Source organism: Spea bombifrons, chromosome 2 (genome assembly GCF_027358695.1).
Source record: "Spea bombifrons isolate aSpeBom1 chromosome 2, aSpeBom1.2.pri, whole genome shotgun sequence".
Taxonomy (NCBI): Eukaryota; Metazoa; Chordata; class Amphibia; order Anura; family Pelobatidae; genus Spea; species Spea bombifrons.
Genome location: NC_071088.1, coordinates 9,370,545 through 9,393,743, shown reverse-complemented (window position 1 = coordinate 9,393,743; position 23,199 = coordinate 9,370,545). Strand labels below are relative to the sequence as shown.

The 23,199-nt window shown below is 41.6% G+C and overlaps 2 protein-coding genes and 1 long non-coding RNA gene across 3 annotated transcripts in view; 1 reads left to right on the top strand and 2 right to left on the bottom strand.

The window, feature by feature from the left end:
• Positions 1–744: 744 nt before the first annotated feature.
• Positions 745–3,791, bottom strand: MIS18A (MIS18 kinetochore protein A). The gene is made up of 5 exons (XM_053455581.1): positions 3,526–3,791; positions 2,929–2,995; positions 2,069–2,191; positions 1,678–1,774; positions 745–927 (listed from the first exon to the last, which is right to left on the bottom strand). The coding sequence occupies exons 1-5, from the start codon at positions 3,752–3,754 to the stop codon at positions 853–855; spliced, it is 591 nt and encodes a 196-aa protein (XP_053311556.1). The 5' UTR covers positions 3,755–3,791; the 3' UTR covers positions 745–852.
• Positions 3,792–7,011: 3,220 nt separating this feature from the next.
• On the top strand, positions 7,012–17,512 carry LOC128474464 (uncharacterized). The gene is made up of 4 exons (XR_008346349.1): positions 7,012–7,265; positions 9,204–9,303; positions 12,928–13,032; positions 17,375–17,512. It is a non-coding gene; the product is annotated as an uncharacterized LOC128474464 (long non-coding RNA).
• Positions 14,694–23,199, bottom strand: part of URB1 (URB1 ribosome biogenesis homolog) — a 24,613-nt gene continuing 16,107 nt past the window's right edge. Inside the window, exons 28-39 of the mRNA XM_053456808.1 lie at positions 23,132–23,195; positions 22,751–22,919; positions 22,454–22,556; positions 20,041–20,201; positions 19,383–19,494; positions 19,044–19,150; positions 18,774–18,917; positions 18,448–18,557; positions 17,520–17,696; positions 16,460–16,701; positions 15,196–15,825; positions 14,694–15,020 (exon numbers count right to left, since the gene is read on the bottom strand). Coding sequence (XP_053312783.1) covers positions 14,794–15,020; positions 15,196–15,825; positions 16,460–16,701; positions 17,520–17,696; positions 18,448–18,557; positions 18,774–18,917; positions 19,044–19,150; positions 19,383–19,494; positions 20,041–20,201; positions 22,454–22,556; positions 22,751–22,919; positions 23,132–23,195 — 2,246 coding nt within the window. The 3' untranslated portion in view covers positions 14,694–14,793. The remainder of the gene's footprint in view (positions 15,021–15,195; positions 15,826–16,459; positions 16,702–17,519; positions 17,697–18,447; positions 18,558–18,773; positions 18,918–19,043; positions 19,151–19,382; positions 19,495–20,040; positions 20,202–22,453; positions 22,557–22,750; positions 22,920–23,131; positions 23,196–23,199) is intronic.

Below are 23,199 nucleotides of genomic sequence, written 5' to 3'. Positions count from 1 at the left end.
CGCCGAACGTCACAAATAGATGTGCAGTCGCCTCACTAAAGTGCCATAAATACCCAGTAGTTGGAGGTTACAATTAAAATCAATTGTCCACAAAATACAGACCTGAACAAATCCATATATTTAATTTAGATTTTTTTCCTCTTAAAACAGTGCTGTGCATCCAGAAAGATTAATAAAAATAAAGTTCTACCACTCTCTGCTGGTTGCTTCCATTTCCTGATCCTAATATACATAAAGTGAAACTAACTGAACTCGGTATCATGATGTGAATATATTTTTATTGAAAATGCATTTTGAAGATAATATTCTATTTTATTAAATGCAGGGCATGCAACAGAAGCTCGATGACTAAATCATATATTTCTACACCACAGATGTATTGTGCTTTTTATTGAGATTTTGGAAACATCCACTTATTCATTAATTCATTTGTTACTGTAAAATATACCAGAAGGATTGTAGGGACTGGAAGGCAACTGTCTGTGGCTTTTCCCAGCCAAGTTGGTTTGGAACCAACAGGATATTAGATCACGCTGCAGCCGGCTATGCACGGATCGCGAAACGGAGGAAGCCTTATCTTCGTGTAGTCAACCGTTCCCAGCAAGCTACAGCAGCTGATACACGACAGATTTCTCATTATGCAAATATTAAAACATGGTAAAAGTCAATGATAGGGTCCAAGACGTTTTCACATGTTCTTTGCATCTGTTCTTAACATTTTTTTCCCCCCAGAATCAGAGAATCTTAAGTAAATAAAGTAAAAAACCTTTATTGAACAGCTGCTGTAGAATGCGGAAGCATGATGATCTCCAAACCCGGGAAGGTCCCCGTGTCAGAAACACGGATAGAATGTCAGCCTTTATCATGTAGAAGGCTGGTTTCAAGGGACGCCAGTTTGCACTGCAATACAGCGAGAACTGCTTTGGCCTTCAAAAGAAAAGAAAAGCACAAATTCCTGGTTAAACAGGGGGCCTCTAGCATTTTAATTCAGTGAGTTGAAATACTATAGGATAGCAACAAAACCACATGTTTTAAAGGAAAATCCTACTGAGATTCTTCCAAAAGAAAGGTCACGGAGGTCCTACATAATGCCTACTTAATTCAGTGAGATAACATTGAGACGTCTTTGAAAAATATGCAATAAGAGTCCTTCGCAATTCTTTCAAAGAGGAACTGCCTTCTACACAGAGTTTGTGAATATGTGTTAATGATACCTCTATTGGCTAACTGAATTGCATTAGATCGCAAGCTCTTGAGACCACCAAGGTCTCTTCAAGCATATCCAGAAACAAAGGTTGGAATACAACACTCAGTTGTGAGATGGTGCCCGAGTGCTTCTTTATTTTGGATTCTTCAAGCATATCATCATATACCTGAAGAAGAGACCTACTTACTCATGAATGCTTGCAATCTAACACAATTCAGTTAGACAGCAAATGATCTCTGCTCCTATGGTGTGCATATAAGGTAGAAATTAATACATAATTAACATTTAGCAGACTCAGACCCATTTAATGCTGTTTTGAGGTCAAAATGAAGCGATTTGCGGGAGAGACGGATTCTCTTTCTGTTTGTAAAAAACTAAAGTTGTTATCTCACCATAAGTTACCCGCAGCTCTGTAAGACGTGTATATTTAACACTTTACCTAAAGCTAGAAACCTATATTTTTATATTACCTTTTCTATTTCCTCCTCGAGGGCCATACGATTTTCAAAAAGGACAGGCTCCTCAGATTCTGGAACAGCTTGCTGGGATGCAGAACCGAAGATATAACTGTAAAACAAATATCATTTTTATAATATTACATTTTTTTGTGAAAAAAAAAAAAAAAAAAAAAAAAAAAGAATACAAATTCAACATACCAAAATTATTTTTTTGTTTTATTGTATTCAATAATTCAGCAGTCCCATCTACACCTGTGTAAAGCCACATTCACATTAATAAATGTAGCAAATATAGTATACTTGGTGTAGTAACGCCCTAATCAGCCTACCATTATTATTAAACTGATCACGGCGAGCATACTGAGAGAGATACGTTTACTGGAAAGTACTTTCCCCCGCTCACCTGTCAACAGCATCTACATCGAGGCAGAAAAGATCCCTTTTGAAATCAAATTGTTTCGGAGTACACCTGTAGATCTTGCCGATGATTGAGTTGCAGCCGCTGCACAACAAGTTTTCAAATATGCTAGAAGGATGTAAACATATAAAACACACAGATTAAGATAACATTGCTATATCCTGGACTTCCACCCCAAAAGTAGTATCATGCTTTCAAGAAGAACCCACATTATTTCACACACCAGACCGTACATGTCCAAAAAGGGAACGGAACCTGCTTAAAATGGGTATTGTCACCATAGCATCAATCACGTCCAAGAGGGCTACTATTATTATTATTATTATTATCTTTTATTTATATAGCGCCAACAATCTACACAGCCCTAAATACAAACACATATATTCAAGGGGTATGGCAAGACGAGAATTGACAGACTAAGACAAACCGATACATTAGGTGGAGAGAGCCCGGCTCGCAAGCTTACAATCTTGAGGGTATACAGAACACATCTTATAATAATATATCGCGCATTTAATCTGCAAAAAATGTATAGTCATTTCTTACAGATTTTCTTAGGGACTAGATTAGTAAATCGCAAAAATATTCTGCCTATATAGGGGAACGCAACGCGGTATAAATACACTATTCCAGAGAAATTGAGGCAGAATTAATAGCCCTTTTATGATCGCACAGAACATTAACTGTTCTGCGTTATAAATGTTTTAGCTGTCACATAAGTGGGTTATATATAAAAGGGAGCAGTGTGTAGTTGTACAGCGCTGCACAATTTGTTGGCGCTTACTAAATAAAAGACAATAAGATTAATAATATTCTATTATAACGAGCTACACTTGTTTGCTTACCAACCATACTCGGACGGCTGTTTCGACAGCACCTGTTCTTTTTCCACGGTCACATACGTGGAGACAGCTAGAAAGAAACGGAGTCGCGTTTAGAATCACGCATACAGTCACTGATGACATTTACAGTCCAGAGTGGATTTGTGAATTATAGTCTAAACTATTTCACCTGAAACTTTAACCACTTAACATAACGCTGCGCTCCCTGTATCCCCCCCATGCAACCCAACGCTGCGCTCCCTGTATCCCCCCCATGCAACCCAACGCTGCGCTCCCTGTATCCCCCCCATGCAACCCAACGCTGCGCTCCCTGTATCTCCCCCATGCAGCCCGACCCTGCCCTCCCTGTACCCCCCCATGCAGCCCGACACTGCAGTCCCCGTACCAAGACTCTGTGGCCCCCGTATCCCCCACCATGCAGCCCGACGCTGCGCTCCCCGTATGCCCCCATGCAACCCGACCCTGCGCTCCCCGTATCCTCCCATGCAGCCCGACGCTGCGGTCCCCATATCATGACCCTGTGGTCCCCGTATACCCCCTGCACCATGACGCTGTGCTCCCCCGGCCCCCGCCTGTACCGTGACGTTTTATTCCGTGCACCTTTGAGCATTATACAGTGCTCCTCCGGGTCACTGCCCTTCCACCCACACGTATCCCCCAGCGGCCTTTTGCACTTGCTACATAAGAACACCGCATTGTCATCGTCTCTCTCCGCGTTCACCGACTCTCCTGACAGCCCGCTGTCCTGAATGGAATCTATCACTTTGGTCAAATCATCAACAGACTCCATCTCCAAATCTGCCGCCAAACAGGAGACGACCTTTACCATCGAGACGGACAACTACCAGAGCGCCCTCATCTACAGGCTTCTCTATCCCACCTCCGCGTCTCGATGGCGCCATATAGCGTTTATATATGTATTAGTAGCAGCAGGCAGCAGCGCGTGTAAAAGCGAGTAGGTGTCGTTAACTGTGCTTACTGCTGATGTCTGCATTAACGCTATTCACCCCCCCCCCCAGCTAGAATTTACCCCGGGGAGGACTTAGACTTAGAGAGCCCCCCAAACAATGTGACAATTTGTGCCTATCCCAAATGAAAGCCCCCAGCTGCTGCTTCGCTTCTTGGTATTCAAATCACCCCTTTCTGGGAGAAATCTATCCGAATGCAAACTACCGTCAGAAATATAGAATTAGAAAATTCAAAAAAAACATCATGAACCAATAAAAATGCTTAGAATAGATTATTATTATTTATTGTTTGATATAGCGCCATCAAATTCCGTAGCGCTGTACAATGGGTGGACAGGACATAAGTAGTATGTAACAACAATTTGAGTTACAGAGAGAGCAGGTGAGGAGGGCCCTGCTTACAATCTAGAGGATCCATAATCTATATTTTTTGCCATTTGTACAATAACTACAATAACCCAGAGATTGACATTTAATGGAATTTCAATAAATAATGGGCATGTTGTATGATTATTATTTACTAGTTTATAAAGTGTCGTCATATTCCATAGCACCGTACAACGGGCAAACATGACAGCAAGCAGTGCATGATACAGTTTTAAGCGAATTAATGCACTCATATGACCTTCTGTAATTGCATTTTGCTGTCCGTTCCAAAATATAGTATGGAATCCAAGTAAAAGTGATCACTGATAAGAAACTAATTATCGTCAGTTTCTCGGTAAATGATTAGATAATGTTATCTTCTGATCAGTTGTCATGGAAACAGTATACATTAATAGTTGCGATGGTTACCCAACCTAGCGAGAGGGAGAGAGTGCAACAATAAGAAAGGGGTGCATACGGTAGGGTGTCGAATTGGGTTTCACAGTTTCCCCCCCCAGGGTGCTCAAATTGGATGTAAAAAAGCTGGACCACCAGGGTCTAAGATAAGATATTATCTGGTGCATACAATACATTTCTAATCAGACTACACCAATTTTCTTCTTTTTTTTTGGATGTTTTTGTGTAAAGCCACTGAATGTCCACCGTTTGTTGGACAGGACCAACCAGTAGACATTCTTAATAATCATTCATGCACTATTTTTTAAAATGTAATATAAGTTATGAAGCTGGGATTGCCTCCTGGCTAAACGTTGTCAGTCTGTCTTTGTAATTTTGCCTTCAAAGCTCATGGAAAAAGATTTAAAAAAACAACATCTTTTTAACGAAGCATTTCACGTAACTCACTTTGCTATTCACAAACATTCACCTCAAGCTACCCAAACCATTCCCCTGACTCCCTTTTGTCATATCATTCAGAGAGATATGAAAGAATACCCCACGCAAATCAAGACTCGCCATCTGTGTCAACAATAGACTTTGTTCCAGAACACTCAAAATTAGAATGTACTGTTTCCTTCTTAAAAGACATTTTTAATCACCATGTTTTATTTTAAATTATAAAGATTAAAACCAAATGAATGTATTCTCTTTAGACCGTGTAAATGATTCGCCAGGATTATTTTTAAACAATCTTTTTAAAGAATGTCCCCATAGTCACGTCAATCTTCTCCCGCTGCAGAGCTGGATGGAAAGATTACATAATTAAAGAAGTGAGAAAAAGCAAATTACTTTTTTGTCATTTTACGGTCTATTTTAAGTTGCAAATATTGATTTCTTTAACGTTTGTACTTTGCTGAGTTTCCAGATCAGCTGTTTTCTTACTAGGTCACTAAACTGGTGGGTTTGACATTTCCCAAGTTCTATGATGTTAGATAAGAATCATTCAGCCCATGGATCCAGCCCATTGTTTCCTGAAAACCTTAAACTTTCTTTCATCATATAAACAATCGGCCATTGCGTACCTGAGAACTTCTGAGTTTCGGCTACTCGGAGCCTACCCTTGCAGGACACGGCCAGGACTGTCCACTGACCTCGGTGGGTGGTCTCACTGACGTCGGTGGGTGGTCCCGCTGATGTCAGTCGGCGTTCCTGCTGACATCTCACAAAATATCCCCATTTAAATGGGAAATGGGCGGGGTGGAGGCGTGTGAAGACCCCGCTCCCACGACCCGTAGGATTCGTGTGTTGACCCGCAGAACCAGAGAAGAGGTGCTTCTCCCAGTCAATGGTATGATCCATTGCAACGGAACACAATGTCACGTGAAACTCCGTGCTCTGTGCTCATTCGTTCATACTCGCACCAAGTGTAAATGCCTGCCTCGCTACCAAAACAGTCCTCACTGATGAGTGGCAGAGTCACGTGATTGCTGCGATGACCAATTATAGCTGGTATGACATAAGCCAGTGTAAGCACCTAATGTCTTTGGCAAATTTCTTCTCAAGAAAAGCTCTGCTGGACATTCAAATATTTTGTAAATACCTCCTTTTGAAAATCCAGTCTAAGGTCCCTGACACCTCTAACTCTCTGTGAGTAATTTAATATGCATTCTTCCAAAACAAGAATAAAAACACTTACCCAACTTAGAAGTTGCACTGCTGCTGCAGCAGCTGCCCTTCTCCTTGAGGTTGCAACATTTCTTGTCACTGATTGGCTGCTTGAAGCAGCCAATCAGTGGCAAGGAAATTGCTTTCCTTGAAATTGACAACAGCACTTTCCACACATGTGCACGGGGGTCCGAACAGTCCACTGCTTGCAATACTCTTCAATCCAGCTCTGGAGTTGACTGAAGAGAAGTGTATTTTCTTCAGGGCATTCAGCTGGGGTGGGGGGGGTGAAATGCTGTGCATTTGCAAAATAGACATCGTGGAAGTATAAAGGGTCCTCTCTGCTATCATATGCATTAAAGCCCAAATGATGGCTGAAGTGTCCCCTTAATCTCACGGCCAATTTCAGGAAGCCCAAGTGTGTTTCTGCAGCTACTATAATAAATAAATTGTTTTCCCAAATTAGCGAAATGTAAGCTTTCCTTAATCCAACACAAACCCGTTTTACCTGTCACACGAACATATTTCCATTGAATATATTTTAACCGATTCCGCCGTGGCTTAGCAGAGCTCGGTTTCCTGTAGTAGGTTGCCCAATTCCTTGTGTGTTTGTTCTAGATCTTTATCTCCTCGGTGAAGAAGGGAGGGTGGAGGGTAGATTACAGCTAGAAGCCAATAAGCGGTCAAAGCCGACACAGGACTGTTTTGTAAAAAGTTTATAAGAAAACGTACATTTGAAAAATATATGCCCCTGTACTGAGGACGGCGAGTTCCCACGGAATCTGGTAAAAGCTGTGAATTTTATTCATTATATGGATGTTGGTCACAATGAGGAGATGGCCAAAGTAAACAACGCTTCGGATTACATCCAGTCTTATGAATACTACTACGACTATGTGGATTTCGTTTCCTTTGATGGAAATGAGCTGAAAGCTAATAAATGTGAGTACTAAACGCCACCCGCATTCCCCGTTCATTAGGTTTTATCCGTTTTATGTTTGGATTTAAGCACATTAAAATTAACAACAATTAGCATTAGTGAGCGGCATAACAATTATGCGTTTTTGAGGATACTGTGTATAGAAAGCTTTCAATACCAAAACTCAGAAGGGTGATTATTTTGTAATTAGGTGGCAAATATAGAATCTTCATTGTTGAATATAAGGAATACAGCTTTATAGCTTTCCCTTGACACTGTCCTCTAGTCTCCAATTTTGTTTTATTGACCTTATCCGATTCTCCAAAACTATCACCGCTTTGATTTCTACTTGGGGCGAACGTGTTAAAATAGGGTCTCTTCTTCAATACTTAGGAAGTATGGTCACGATAGGGATACCTCCAGTTCCTTTGACTTCAAAAATGTTTGTGTGATAATAATACAGTGCGTTATATCAAAGAGCTGATATCTGAGAGCCCTTAGCCCCAGGGAATGCATACGGAGAATGGAGTGGGGGAGGATTAATTAACACACGTGCCAACTGTGCCAATAACACAAGAAGTTCCAACGCGTAGAGCTGAACAGCTTTAAGAAACATTTCTCAGAAATATAGATATTTGTACGTTCTACCGATGAATGAAAAATGCATTTTCCATGGTGAATGCTTTAGTTTATTTAGTCTATTCACTTCAAAAGGAAATTTTTTCCGCCTTGAGCATAATATACAGCGCTGTATACAATAACGTAGGTTAATGTTGGGGAAAAAAAATGGTTTTACAACATTTTGTTCCAATAAACTAACTGTCAATAATGTGATATTTTCAGTGACTTTCATGCTCAAGCACCACACTGAGCTGATTCTTTATGGCAACGCTAATGAAGTTTGGTCCTCCATTGAATTTCATTAGTCAGAGTGTCTGGTTGGGGGATTAAGAGTCACTCCGTTGTTTATCACAGGCCTTATATATGATATGAAGTCAGAGTGTTTGGCTAGTAGATTGGGAACACATACAAATGGTTAATATGCAGCTGCTTGAAAACATTATACTGTATGTAAAAATTAGAACTGCTTAAAGATTGATTTCAAAATATATTTGTAATCTCATACTAGTAATAAAAAGGTATTTAGTGGGAATTCCCATGTGAGTTGACAGGTGAGTTATAGAGGTAATGACTCCACTCCAAATGCAGTCTATTCACTAAAAGTCAAGTCGAAGTTGAGTTGAGTTGAATGTTGCCCATTTGGAAGATCCATCGTGTTCATGTTTGTTCTGTTTGTGAGTAGCTGGGTTGCAGTGCTTTCCGTTGGAGTCTTTTATTGGGCATACGTGGGAAAAGATGTAACATTGCATAAGCTTTGTAGGCATCAGAGGTATCTTCCTGAGATGGAAGAAGAGACCTCTGAGGTCCCAAAAGCTTATGTAACTTTACCTTATTACGTATTGCATTATATAGAGCCATCATACTTCACAGTGCTGTACAATAGGTATATTTTTCTATGTTGTGCCAATAAAAGGAACCAGCTTTAACAAAAGACTTCCATTGAGTTGATATGACCGTACCCTTTCCATTCTAACTTAAATGTGTTTAGGATGGCAGTTGAGTTGTCTGTTATGAATATGTGCATCTCCCCACCAATAGACTGCCAACTAGCATGCCATAGTATGCAAGTTAATCTTAAGAAGGGACCTCTGAGATCTTGAAAGCTTATGTGATTTTACTTTGAAAGTCGAACTTCGAAAAACCCTTATTTTCGCTGGTCCTTTAATGTAAACAAGAAATGATTGGCTTAGAAACGGGTGGATAACACCCAGTCTGTGGCTTGTCCTGGCCTGACTGCTTAGACTACAGCTGTGATTGTAATATTGGCGGTGATAACAAGCCTGTTACTGACCTCATTATGTTACTAACGCTGTCATGTGTTCTTTGGATTTCATTTACAGATTCGATCGTTATTGCTTTTTGGGTTGGTCTAGCAGTTTTTGTGGCGTTTTTATTCCTTATTTTGCTGTACATGTCCAGAACCTTCTCAGCACGAGCAAAGTAAGTAGGTCATCTCCTGTGTCAAGACTCTAAAGGCCAAAGCTGCATCCTGTGCTCTATTTACAGTCTCTATTGGTGGTGTGACAGCGATCTTCCAGTTTTAATTGTGTCGCAAGTGTGTAATGGCCCCATGTATCTGCAATTACCCCCCACCACACACACACACACACACAGTTTAACCAGGGGTGCAAAAGATTTGTGACATCGTGTCTTTCTCTTCCCCACCTCTTTAAAAGACACTTATACAGTCAGTGATGATGCTGTGATATGACATCATACAGTTCTGTGCACAATGTGGGCATCCCTAACCTGTGACTAAATTTAAAATGTATTATATTTCTGCAAATGTAATACTTAAAAAAGTAAAACAGAAAATTTGGTGGCACAGACCTCCATTGCTTTTACAGCTCTTGGGGGCCAGTCAAAGAAGGTCAGAGGATCTCCTTGAATTGCGTGTGACCCCCCACAGCCTTAAAAAAAGGTCCATGGGGCAGCAACTTGGGACAGCAGAACATTCCCAGAATATTGGGACTTTCACAAAAAAAGGGGACTGTTGGAAGGTATGGGGGTAGTTTGGATGAGCCATTTACCCTAAAACCAATCAAATAAGTGAAACAGATATCAGCAGAGCAGGCATTGCAGGTTGGACTAAGGCTGTATGTGCTGCTCATGTATGATATAGATAGGTGTTAAGAAACCCACACCCGGTGGGGCAGGACCCACTAAAATAACCACTCTTTTGTTGCAAATTTACCAAACTTCGACATAAACTTACGTTTGCAACTCAATTACAAATCACCCTCTGTTACAGCTTTAAGAGTCAGTCTATGAAAAGAATACATGGCTACCAGAGTTACTACCAAATACAACCTAAGATAGAACATAGTACCACCTGATGAAAAGGATGTTCTAGCAGCAGAGTAAAAGTAAAAGTGTTCAAGTTGCTTAGTACTGCCTGGTATAAAAGGTGTTGTATCTGCTTAGGGCTGCATAAAGTAGAAGTGTTGTAGCCACCTAGTGCTGCGTAAAGTAAAGGTGTAGCTGTTTAGTGCTGTGTAAAGTACTGGTGTTGTACCTGCTTAGTGCTGTGTAAAGTAGGGGTGGTGTATCTGCTTAGTGCTGCGTAAAGTAAAGGTGTACCTGCTTGGTGCTGTGTAAAGTAGGGGTGGTGTATCTGCTTAGTGCTGTGTAAAGTAGGGGTGGTGTATCTGCTTAGTGCTGTGTAAAGTAAAGATGTCCAAGCTGCGTAGTAAAAGAGTTCTAGCTATTGATAGAAACGAGGAACCCATTTGTTTTCCCCTTTCCTGCCCTCCCCTATATGACTCTATATGTTACTAAGTGCTGACTGACAGGATTCCCGGACTTTTGCACGTGTCACGTTTCCTGTTGTACTTTATTAATATCAGCAAATAAACAGTAACTGTGCTTTAGAATTTGCAGAAATATGTCATGAGTTTGTTTACTACATATGCTATTTTTGCTCCTTTCAACAAAATGTGAAATTTGCCCAAAATTTTGCACACAACTGCATTATGCACTGTTTTTCTGTGTGTAAGAAAGCTGACAACTGGTCACTTACCAAAAAATAAACCAGCTGCCTTCTGCCTGGAACTGACAGCTTACTTTAGCCGCCGGTCCCCATGGAAATCGTTAAAAAACAAACAAACAAAAAAACAACATGCTGGCAGCTGATCACTGCTTAAATATACCGATCAGCCATTCTGACAACCAAGGTGCCCACCCATCTGACAGAGACCCCCATTGATAAAAAGTAAAACAAAAATTACAAATACAGTTATAAATATATATATATATATATATATATATATACATATATTTTTAACTCAAAACTTTTCACCTGGGTTCTTGTGAACTAAATTCAGATGACTAACCAGAAAAAGGTTTTTCCTTGTGTGGGATCTTCACTTAGCAGAAGGAAAATAAAAAGCTTATTTATCAGTAACTAGTGCTTTTTCAAAATGTTGCCCAGATCTATTCATAATGCATAATTAGTATTACACCACAGGGTTGTCTAGGGCTGCCCTCTAAATATATATTCCACCTGTGTATACAAAAAGCATGCAACCTGCCTTTACTAAGTAACTCCTCCACACGTCTTTTCCATGGTGGGGTCTTATTCTCTAAAGGGAGAGTTGACAAGTGAGTCGGAGCCTCATCTCCCCCACTCCTCTATTCATTATGAAAGGGCCCCACTCCTCCATACATTATACAGGGCCAGAGGTTCTCCGACGAGAAATGCTGGCCCTGTATAATGTATAAGGAGACTGGGGGGGGAATATCACTGGTTTAACTATACATCATACAGGGCCAACCAAGCTTTTCCTGCAGCAGATTCTTATTGAGGTTGAAGCTTCTCAATGTATAGTGAAGTCAAGGTGCTGAAGCACACTCTCCATTTAGTGAATAAACCCCCAAAGTCTATGCTTAACTTAAGAGGCAATTTATTTTGACTTTGTCATTGTCTGGCAGTATCCTATAATCCAACCATCAGGTTTACGATAAAAGAAGGGAAATTACTCTGTAACTATGTGTTTAGCTTTGTTTGCTCAGACTATTAATGTTCCCAGAATCTTTATTTAGAATGCGTTATGATGAATTACACTGTGTGCCCATAACTCATTTAGACATTGACCTTAAACATAGATGTTATGTCAATAGACAAATCTTCCTAGGACCGTTTTATAATAATGACATTTTTTTGGGGGGAAATTATATTTTTTATTTCCCAATAAATTTTTTTCATGTTCCAATGAATTCAGTAATATTTTAAATAGGTGCCCATACCAAGTGACCGAAAAGGCTGTTTGGTCATGGATTTTTTTCCTTCATAAAAGAGAATGTTCTAGTAAATTACCGTACTTTGTTTCTGATCTACTTAAAATTTTGGCTTTGTAGCCCAATAGCCAAGGCCAATTTTGTTTAAAGTACAAGGAAAATACAACAACCAATTTTTAGCTGGAGAAAATGTAATGATTTGGGGAGCAACAAAATCCCAGCAGATCTCATGGTTTGGCTCATAATACAAACATTTTTATAACCAAATGCCATGGATACTTTTTGGGGGAATGCTTGTCATTTTATACAAAAGCAGGCACTGATAGGATATTGTTGGTTTTTTTTAATGTATTTAAACATTCAGGATTTTTTTTTAAAAAAGACAAATCTGCTAAGGTTTATATACATTTAATATGCTTATGTCAACAGCAGACCTCCTTTTTTTCTACAAAACCTATAATTCTTAGCTATAACCCCCGAGATGCCCCCACCTGTCACCAGAAAGTAGATTGGGCTGTGCACCCAGAACACTTGGGTACGTACAGTCTCCAGTGCGCTATGCGCTTTAATGCATGATAGGCAAGAGGTAAATTATCATGGTGCCCCTCTTGCAAATGCATGGGGGGATTCTGCAGAGTCCTCTGTATGCATTTGCCCCTTTCCCCAACCCCCACTATGTATTCGGCTGAACACGTTACCTGCCATGTTATATACTTGCCTCCACTCAATCATTAGGAGGGGGTCTAATAAGACCCTCTGAGCACACGCGTGGGAAGCCCCCCCAGGAATACGTTGTGTCTGTTAGCGTGTAACATATCTCTTCTCCAGTCAATACAGGTACACAGCCAGAGCTAACTTGAGACAGACACATGAAGTAGAAAACGGAGATGATTGAGAGGATAGCGATGATGGAAACCATCAGAGGCTCTCAAGGTAAGGCTGCTGCAGACTAAAGTCGTAATAGACACCTGGATTGGGGAAATCTCAGCCTTTTCACCCGAATATTTCAAACTGCATTGATCTTCTAGGTGAAGACAAAAATGCATTTCTGAAAAAGAAAATACAGCCTTTAACTCCAAGGTTAAAGTTATCCCTGGATGAGCTTTTTGAATTTAAATACTCACATGCTACACTTGTGTATTCAGGTTCATACAAACTCCAGTTTTAACAAATGAAAATGAAGAAACCTCTGAATATTCGTTATCCATTTCTTCTGGCTCCTCACCCTTGCTCCCCTTGGGACCTGGACCATATTTTGTGGGATGTCATCCAACAGTTAACTACCACTTTTTATGATTCTAATAAAATGTAACATGTGTTATTTAACCCAGAAAATGTTATATTTTAGTTAACTATGGCTTGTAACATTTTATTGGAGTCATAAAACGTAATAAGTGGTAATTAACTGTTGAATGGCATGCCAGAAAATGCACCGATCAGCCATAACATTATGACCGCTGACAGGTGAAGTGAATAACACGGATGATCTTGTTATCATGGTTGGAGGGGGGGGGGGGTTATATTAGACAGCAAGTGAACATTTTGTCCTCAAAGCAGATGTGTTAGAAGGAGGAAAAGTGTAAGGATCTGAGCCACTTTGACAAGGGCCAAATTGTGATGTCTAGACGACCGGGTCAGAGCATCTCCAAAACTGCAGCTCTTGTGGGGCGTCCCCGGTCTGCAGGGGTCAGTACCTTAATACAGGAGAAGCTCAAGTCTCCCTTACCTCACAGAGTGTAGTGCTATAAAATATTCATATCAATAATAATTTTAGATGAAACTTCTTCCCCGCCACACTGAGACCCGTAAAGGAGGCCTTTACAAACTGTCCGCTACTCAGTTTACAGAACTATGCTGGAAATACATACGAGAAGAACCAAAAGGATATTCCCTGGTTGTCAAACTACATCTTAAGTGATAGCGAGTCCGCCATAGATACACATTTTTTGGTACGTCTAGCCGTTATGGAAATTGACGTTTCTCCATAGCTAGGGGGTTGGTTACTTTGTATTTATCTAATGCATGAGTGTCTTAAATACTGTAGTAGAATACTGAAAAATATACAGAGATGCCCCAAAAAGGCCATACTAAATTAAAACGCTAGATATCTGATTTATTAAATTGAATGCATACAAAATCCGTGTCTGTACATTTTTTTTCATTTTTAAATTTTCTCATCAACCAGTTTCATGGAGAAGCCGCGCATGCTCACTCTGCCCTCAGCTTTACCTTATAGATATGAAAGGGATATATTATTACTTATGTTCCAGAGAGGACAAACATTTCAGGAGAATTATATGTACTTCAGTGATCCAGTCTAATGGTTATTAAGGTGTCTTATGTAGATGTAACTGATACGTTATATCTCATGGAGGGAATATTGTTAAATTTAAACAGACCCCCCAAATTAAACATGAATTTTCATTTAGGGGTCTTTTTGGAGGCATTTTGTGTTCATACTGATTACTTGGTGGTAAGTAGCGAGTCCTAGCCGCTATGACAGACCCTTTCTTCCTATTTTGCTCATCCTTTCACTCTCGGCCCTCACAAGTTACTCTTAAGTGCTTCTCCATAACGGTCTGAGAATTAAAAGGTTCGGTACAGATACGTTTTAACAGATGATCCAGTTTACAACACAGGTCAGCTCGATAACATCATGTCGACCGATGAAGCAGCTCTCAAGAGGCGACGGATTCAACGAGGAGAAGCCATCGTCGTAGGCAACAATTCTTTACAAATGGACACAATTGCTTCCTGGGCGGCTTTCCTTTTCTTCCGAGCAGGAGTCTTTTCCTTGGAAACTGGAATTTTCACATCGTTTGCGGAACATACAGCCTCAACATGAGTCCTAAACATGTTTGTTGACTTTTCTACAAGCCAAACATCTCCAACGTAAAGAGACACCAAGAAATTACCTGCAGCTGGGAAAGAAAAACACGCAAAAGGTCACTAAAGCGTAACCCTACAGCAAAAAAACCAACACAATTCAACTATATGACTAAATACTAAAACATTAGATCTACAAATGGTTAATTCCATTTAAAGGCACATGGAGTAAAACGTCTTAATATCAAAGATCGGATGCGGTTTACCCACCTCTCTTACCGTCGTCCACTATGTTATCGGGTACCAAGCAGAGCTCTTTCACAGCACCATGGCAAGAGGTTTTGCCCAAATCCAGGCTCTCAATTAACCGCACCATAACCATGTTGAAGGCGTGCAAAAGCTCGAGGCTGCTAGGCTCCAGCGTCACGCGACCGCAGACTTTATTGTACAGCTTAAAAATGATGCTTTTCAGCGTGTTATTTTTCAGAAGTTTCTGCACCACGGCGGAGTGTGGCAGGATACTCCTTTGAAACCACGATAAAGATTTGTAGATGTCCTGGACGTCTGGCGTATGCTCGCTTTCAGCATTTAAAATCCACTCGGCGACCAGGCAGGCTGTGGCACCCACGAGGATGTCTGCATCGCCGCTTCTGTCCCCAGCCTCACCGTCTTTGGTCGAGTGGCAAGAGTCGGTCATTGATTCAGACTTGTCTGGGGTCACCGATATGGGTGGGTTTGAAAAAACAGGCTCCCACTGGATTAATATGGCTTTCATGTGATCTCTGGAAATGTCTAGGCTGGGTGGCTGCAGCTGTTCTTCCACAATAGCCTCATCGCGTGTGTCCTTCTTCTTCTTATGTTGCTGGTTACCCTGAGGTTTATATTTCTCCTTAATAGTGCCTGAAAACAAATTCACATACATTCATTGGGATTAAGTCCTTCAAACTTCTCAGGCTACTCAGAGCTCTCCTTTTACGCACGGAGCAGCTTCATGAAGAGGCGGGGCCAAGCTATGCATGAGGGCAGGACCAAGCCATGCATGAGGGCGGGGGGCTAGCCATGCATGAGGGCGGGGGGCTAGCCATGCATGAGGGCGGGGGGCTAGCCATGCATGAGGGCGGGGGGCTAGCCATGCATGAGGGCGGGGGGCTAGCCATGCATGAGGGCGGGACCTAGCCATGCATGAGGGCGGGGGGCTAGCCATGCATGAGGGCGGGGGGCTAGCCATGCATGAGGGCGGGGGGCTAGCCATGCATGAGGGAGGGGGGCTAGCCATGCATGAGGGAGGGGGGCTAGCCATGCATGAGGGAGGGGGGCTAGCCATGCATGAGGGCGGGGGGCAAGCCATGCATGAGGGCGGGGGGCAAGCCATGCATGAGAGCGCAGTTAGCGTGAGGATAGCCCCAAATAGCATTACGTGGTTTGGGAATAGGAGGGGAATTGAGTGGGGAGTGGAAGAAAGAGACCCCAGAGAAAGAAGAAAAAGACCCCAGAGAAAGAAGAAAGAGACCCGGAGTCTCTGGAACCCACATACTTAGCAGCTCTTTGACTTTATGTTCCTGAGCCAGAGAAGCGAGCCTCTCCTGAAGGACCAGGTCCTTTTCTACGGTGCTCCACTTATGCAGGAGGAGGAGGATGTCCTTGCTCGACAGCATCCGTTCGTTCACGGCAAATCGGCCCATTTCCTTAAAGGCTCCCAGAACCACTGAACGGTATCGCAGCACAGAGCTCACGGTGCTGAAAAACTGGTTCAAGTGGAGGGGGTCTAAATTTGGCCTGTTATACGGTAAACAGAATACAGCAGATGGTAAGCGAAAAGGAGAAAAAAAACAAACAAAAGTAACACATTATCAGATTTCGTCTTATAAAAAGAAGCAGAAGTAAATATATCTTACACGGTTACACGGTGATCGGAATCGGTTGCTAGGCATGATGTACCTTTGATGAGCGCTAATTAAAGTTACACGCTATGCAAAATCCAGGCCCATTAAGTGAAATGTTTTTCTTAGTTTGAAAACTTTTAGTGATGAAAATGTGTCCTTACTGACACCAGCAAGAAATAATTGTGCTGTAATTAAAAAGAGGCTCCCAGCCCCATTTACTTACATGAAAGCGTGACCAAATATGTTTGCTTTATTATTTTTATTATTACCTATGGAATAGTATTTGTTGTAAGAAATATTAAAGTTTAACTCATCCCGTTTCCTGGGCTTACATGTTGTTCGTTGGTTTAATGGGAACATGCTGATAAGGACCTCTTCCTGATAATTTAATAGAGCCTATTAAATAAATATATATATTTTATTTTGTTTGTTTTTTTTTTTAAGGTTGGGGGGGTTGCTACACAGAGCCAGCTCAGGATTAACCTTTATGTGGCATGGAAATAGTAAGGATGCCTGAGAACTTTATATAAAAAAAAAACCTCAGTCTTGTCCTTTTTATTTTAAAGGTTTTGGAGCCTTTTAGAGAAACACTGGAAATTCAAGCTTTAAAACCCATTAATGTTTACAAGACAAAGGACGGCGTACAGAACATCTCCCGGACGTCCCTCCGTCCCGACCACACTCCGAGGAAGATAAGAGAAGATGACCCACCGAATGTGTTTGAGCAACGCCATCGACACGCCGAGAAATTCATTGACCAGATGAAGAGGGAGGAACTTTTGCTTCTGTTCTTCGCCGGATGGCGGACTGCCCTTATTTCCCAGATTCGTTAACCACAAGTTAGCGATTAAAGCTACCACATTGGACAATGTTTTATTTTCAAGATACCTGAAAGTTAAGAAATAAAATAAAATAATTTCTGGTAAATGCAATGGATGTTCCCTACTGACGGAATGGGAAATAAAACACATATGTACCAGCAAAGCTTCCGTGTCATAGCCGGTAAACCCATAAGTCTCCTTATTATGTAATAATGTCATTATCCTGACTGCGCTGAAGAGAAGGGTACTTCAGATGGGTAGTACGAAAAATTAATAAAAACCTAAGTAATTTTATGCTATTTGGTGTAACAGGCTCCCAGTAAATAAGGCAGATTACACATGTCGGGGTCTCTCCTGCCCACGTAGGTATAATATAATATCCGTTACTGATTTTGCTTCTCAAGTGTTTGGAACGCCCCACCTAACCATTCGAAGCGCACATACTGTCTGTTATGGCCATTCGGTATTACTCTGTATTGAACAAGACTTATATGTAATAACACAGCATTTCTCCCTTGAGTCTCAGCTATCGGCCCCTCCAGCTGTCAGATCGCGGTTTCCATTAAGTCTGTCTGCTATAAAATGCCTGAAGAAGAGACCTAGGTAGTCTTGAAAGCTTGCAATCTAATATATTTCAGTTAGCCGTTACCAACGTTGCCCTTTTAGCTTTCTATGCTTAGCTCTATACCATTAAAGACCATCATAAGTCTAAGAACGGGTTAGCTGATCATGAGCAGAACCTGCAATATTATTTTGCTAAAGAAAACAATCACTGCTTTTCAGAAGACCAATTCGGGGGGCATTTGGGTAAAACACACCGTTTCTCCAGGATATTCAGTATGAAGGTTAACAAGCTGTGGTCACGGATGAGCTGATAAGCGGCTTTGGTTACGCGAGAAGCCTTCAGTAATATTTCGATGATTTGATTCTGAAAGGAGAACAAACATTTTTTTTGCCAAATTTTTCCAAGCTTTTCTTAACTACGTCGAGAATTCTGTATATAAAAACCTGCAAAAATGCCTCATCTCCTTAATTCTATGTAATAACAATGCTCTAAGTCAAAGATTTCACACACATCGGAACCTTTTCTTTATATTATTGATCATATGGTTAGAGGGAAGCGTGCGAAGAACATTCCTTTTACCTGAAACGTTTCGTCGCACAAAGGACTGTTATAGAAAGCCAGAACGACGTGGAAAATCCTCTGGTAATCACACAGCTCGTAGCAGTGCCTGTCCCGAAGTCCGTCGCACAGAAGCCCGAGAATCCATTCACGCTCTGCTTTGTGCTAACAGGGGAGGGGAAAAAAAAAGAAAGATTTTTTTTTCCATAAAAAAAGTGGACTGCTCTTCGTTACCACATAAGCAAAAGATTAAGAAAAATAAAATTAAAATAAAATAAATTTGTACTTTACCTCTAAATCAAAGCTGTAAAAGAGCTTATAGAAATCAGGCACTTTCTTCATGTCCAGGTATTGATGTGATAAAATAAACTTGGATATCTTGATATACATGTGGTCCTCTGTTTCAAAGAAAAGAAGGGGTATTTTTTTCTTATTTTTTCCTCTGCTATATGTATTAATCCCTTTACGACTGGTTCTTTCCCTCCCCAGCAATAAGTGCGTGTTTATATATTATACATTTATACATATATGTATATATTACACACAGACACACTGCGATTCATGACTGATATACTGGCAATCCAACACCCATGTTGATTATGCCCGTTGATTTGAATGACATGGCCCTACCTGGCTTAAGAACTTGTTGGGCAGCTTTGGCGACATAAAGGGCCAACAGAAACGTCAGGCGCAGGTTCTCCTGCCGGACCCCATTTTTCACAATGTCCATGAGATACTGCAGCTGTAATACACAATTCAAGAGCAAAGCGACCAACATGAAAAGGAATGAAGAGATCGCAAAAGTCAAGGGTGGAATTTAAAGACCTCATCAAAAGCCACTAATAACCCAATCATATGACGGGATAAAGAGCTGGGGGCATTGGCATGATGACCACAGTAGGACGGGTGGGCAAACGAAGGGGTAAAATTAGCCGCTGAAAAAAAGGGGCTTAAGAGATGAGGATGAAAGGCCAACAAAAGCAGCGGCATTAGAGCCGGAGTCAGCGATAAGAAAGTGATGGCCAACACAATCAGAGGCGAGCAGAAGATGCTTGTGGAGTCCATTATTCTTGAGATACGTTTTCTGGAGCGCAGTGACAATAAGAATTCTAAACACGTGCATTATGTATTGGAGTTTGCTAACGGGCCCAAAACTGGCTTATTCTCAAACTGTTTACCTGTGCTATTCCTGGAATAAATAAGAACTTGTGTTCTTGATTGCGGTGAAGTCTTATAAATGCACCTGGTAAAATCCAGCCACATAACGGACGTGGTTCTCAGCGCTTACCTGCTTCTTATCTCGGAAACGCGCTCCTTCCATTTGAGAGACAAAAGACCCCAGGATGTAATTGGCTGCCGCCCGCATATTGTAATCATAACTGCTGAGGGCCACCACGGTCAGCCCCAAGGCGTTCACGTCCACAAACTTTGCACAGTCAACCACCAGCTCTGCGAGGGATCAGCAGGGAAAAAGTCAAGACAGCTCAGCTTTATATTTCTCTGTATCCATGAATTAAACAGTAAATGCGCAGATCAATAGAGAAATAAAGGTCGGGAAATGGAATTATGGTATTTTATGGTATTTTATTTGATCTTAAAAATTATCAGGACATATATAATGGAGCACACACATTTTCTCAAAATACAGTGAGATATGCGACAGGTCCCTTTGGTTCTAAAAAGCGTTAGAATGATATTGAACAAGCGTTCCTCTGACAGTTTCCTACACTCTAAATCAGGGGTGTCCAACCTACGGCCCTCCAGCTGCTGCAGGACTACATCTCCCATAATGCTCTTTCAGCTAAGGGGCTGGCTGAAGAGGATGGGAGATGTAGTCCTGCAGCAGCTGGAGGGCCGCAGGTTGGACGCCCCTGCTCTAAATCAATGACTTCACGAGGAACGGACTACTGCTTAATGAAAACACGCTGGATGACGACACATTAAGTCTCATCATGTAGGATCTGCAACTCTCGTCATGCTCAACCAATAACCTAACGCAGGAGCGTCCAACATACGGCCCGCTGGTCAAACGAGGACCGCCGGACATCCGGGGGTGACCCGTATGATATCTGCAGCGTAAGCAAACCTCCAACCATTGCTGGATCAAGGGTAGGCAATGGGGCAATTGCCCCATACAAAATAGATAAAGCTATCATGCGGGAGTAGAGATAAAGGGGTAAGTCCTGACATCCGGAATTAACTCTTTATCGCCCTAATTTCCAGGATGAGGCGGGGGTGGCCAGGGTGGCGCAATGCCGAATTTTGAGCAGCGCAGCAAATCCTTGAGTGAGCCGCATCAAAGACAGGCTGAGGATTTGCAAGGTAAGTTGCGTGTGTGTCTATGAATGTACGTATGTTTGGGTCTGTTAGTGTGTTTCTGGATGTGTTAGCGTGTGTTTGTGTGTAGGTGGGTATAAGTCAGTGTGTGTGAACAATGTATCTCTGGGTATGTTTGTGTGTGTGTTAGAGTGTGTGCATGAGTGTTAGTGTGAGTGTCTGGATGTGCATGTTAGTGATGAGTGTCTGGGTTATTGCCAGTGTGCGTGTGTCTGAATGCGTGTCGACTGATTTTGCGAGAGTTGTATGCATATTGACAGTTGTGTATAAAGCACACAGAAAGGATCCAGCTATGGAGTGCATGATACATAAACCTCACGTCACTCCCCCTAGTGGATATCTGCAGTACTGTAATTTAAAAAAACAAATTGCCAGAATCTGTTAAAAATACAATCCAGTGTGCAACTGCAATCCTTTCTTAACTTTTTCCCCATTAAAGCCTTCCGCTTCGTTTAGTTTTCCCCAAACAGCTTAGTGAACAAGCATGCTCACCCCATGTCACAAAAAGAAAGCCCATGCGTGCACCGTGGTACCTTTTGGCATACAGACAAACCACACCGCATAACAAAAGGTCACAGAACGCGAGCTTCAGTTAATGCTCATGATCCTCTTGTATAGGGAGTGCCCTTGTGATGCCAGACACATTTGCGTTGTCGCTTTACCCTTCCCATGTTTAAATAACCTTGGAAGACCGGCCAGCCGCATATAAGCCGCTCAGCAGATTCCTATAAAAATTTCCACTGGCCGTGAGCGTCTTATCCAAATATTATGTGCAGATTTTACGCAGCGATAAGATATATGCTGGCCATTTCAGGAAGTTTGGAAAAATGATGGCAACTCATATCTGATTGCATTCTAAGAAAAGTCTGAGACGCAAGCAGGCGAAAGCTGGATTGAGAAATATGTATTACGTGTAAAAGCATTTCATTTGACTTTTATTACATTTTGGACATTTTGGAATATGGCACTAGAACTAGAATATCTGTAGTGGATTCCCGTCAAAGTTCTCTCCTGCCTATGCAAAGGCTGCCCGAGCAATCAGCAGACTAATAGGGGAGAAGATATGGGGAGGAAAAACATGCAGATACCCAGAACAGGAAGGTAATTACAATGTTTTTATTATAGAGTGGTGTATGTTTGTATTACATTGTACTTTGGGATTCTACAAGAATGGTGACCGCGCCGGCTATACAGACCGATGGCCAAAACACAAATTCCAACCCATAGGTTTAGCACAATATATGGACAACTATTATATATATATATATATATATATATATATAGAACTTTTTCTTTGCAACAACTTCTATTAAATATGAAATGACCAAATGGACATAGTCTTAAATAACTGCATCGTTACTCACCCGGCCTAATTAATTCACTGAAAAGAGGAAGAAGGAAACAAGGATCGTAAAGATGATCTAAATCTTTTATTTCCCGATCTTCAAATATCGCTTCTTTCCCCTCCTGAAACAGAAAAACGACGTTCAGAGAGCTGGGACTCGGCTCCGACCGGCCATGAAATTCTACGGTTACGTCACAGGCAGAATCCACGCAGGTTTTCCTAATTTTTGCTTAGAAGCTACGCTCCTGCACTCGTAGGAGGACATTGTGCTACCCGCGGACGGCGGATCGGGACGCGGTTATCAGCAGTTAGGTACCTCTGTGGTGAGCTTTCGGTGCAGTGGGAAATTCAGGATGGTTTTCATCATTTTGTCACGATCCAGCAGACAGAGGATCTCCTCCATACTCGGCTGCTGCCACAAGGACTTCCCGAGGCTTTTCCGCGTCTTGTGATGCTCGACCGCTGCCGGTCCCCATAAAAGCAGTCTGGGGTGAAAGAGAAGGGGTTAAACACGAAGCTGCCGTGAGATAAGACATTTAAAAGCATCAACTTTTCTCTGCATTTTGAAAGAATGGTCAACTCCACCAACTTTCTCCTTTCTCCGAGCCGGACCTACATAACGGTTTGGTAAAATGAAACAGCTCATCGCAAATCCCATTGCTGTGATTAAAACCCCACAATATTGCCGAGCGGTTACCTGAATTCCGTGAGACTGAGGTTATTCCTTTCATATGACTGCAGGAGGAGCAGGATTTTCTGATCTGG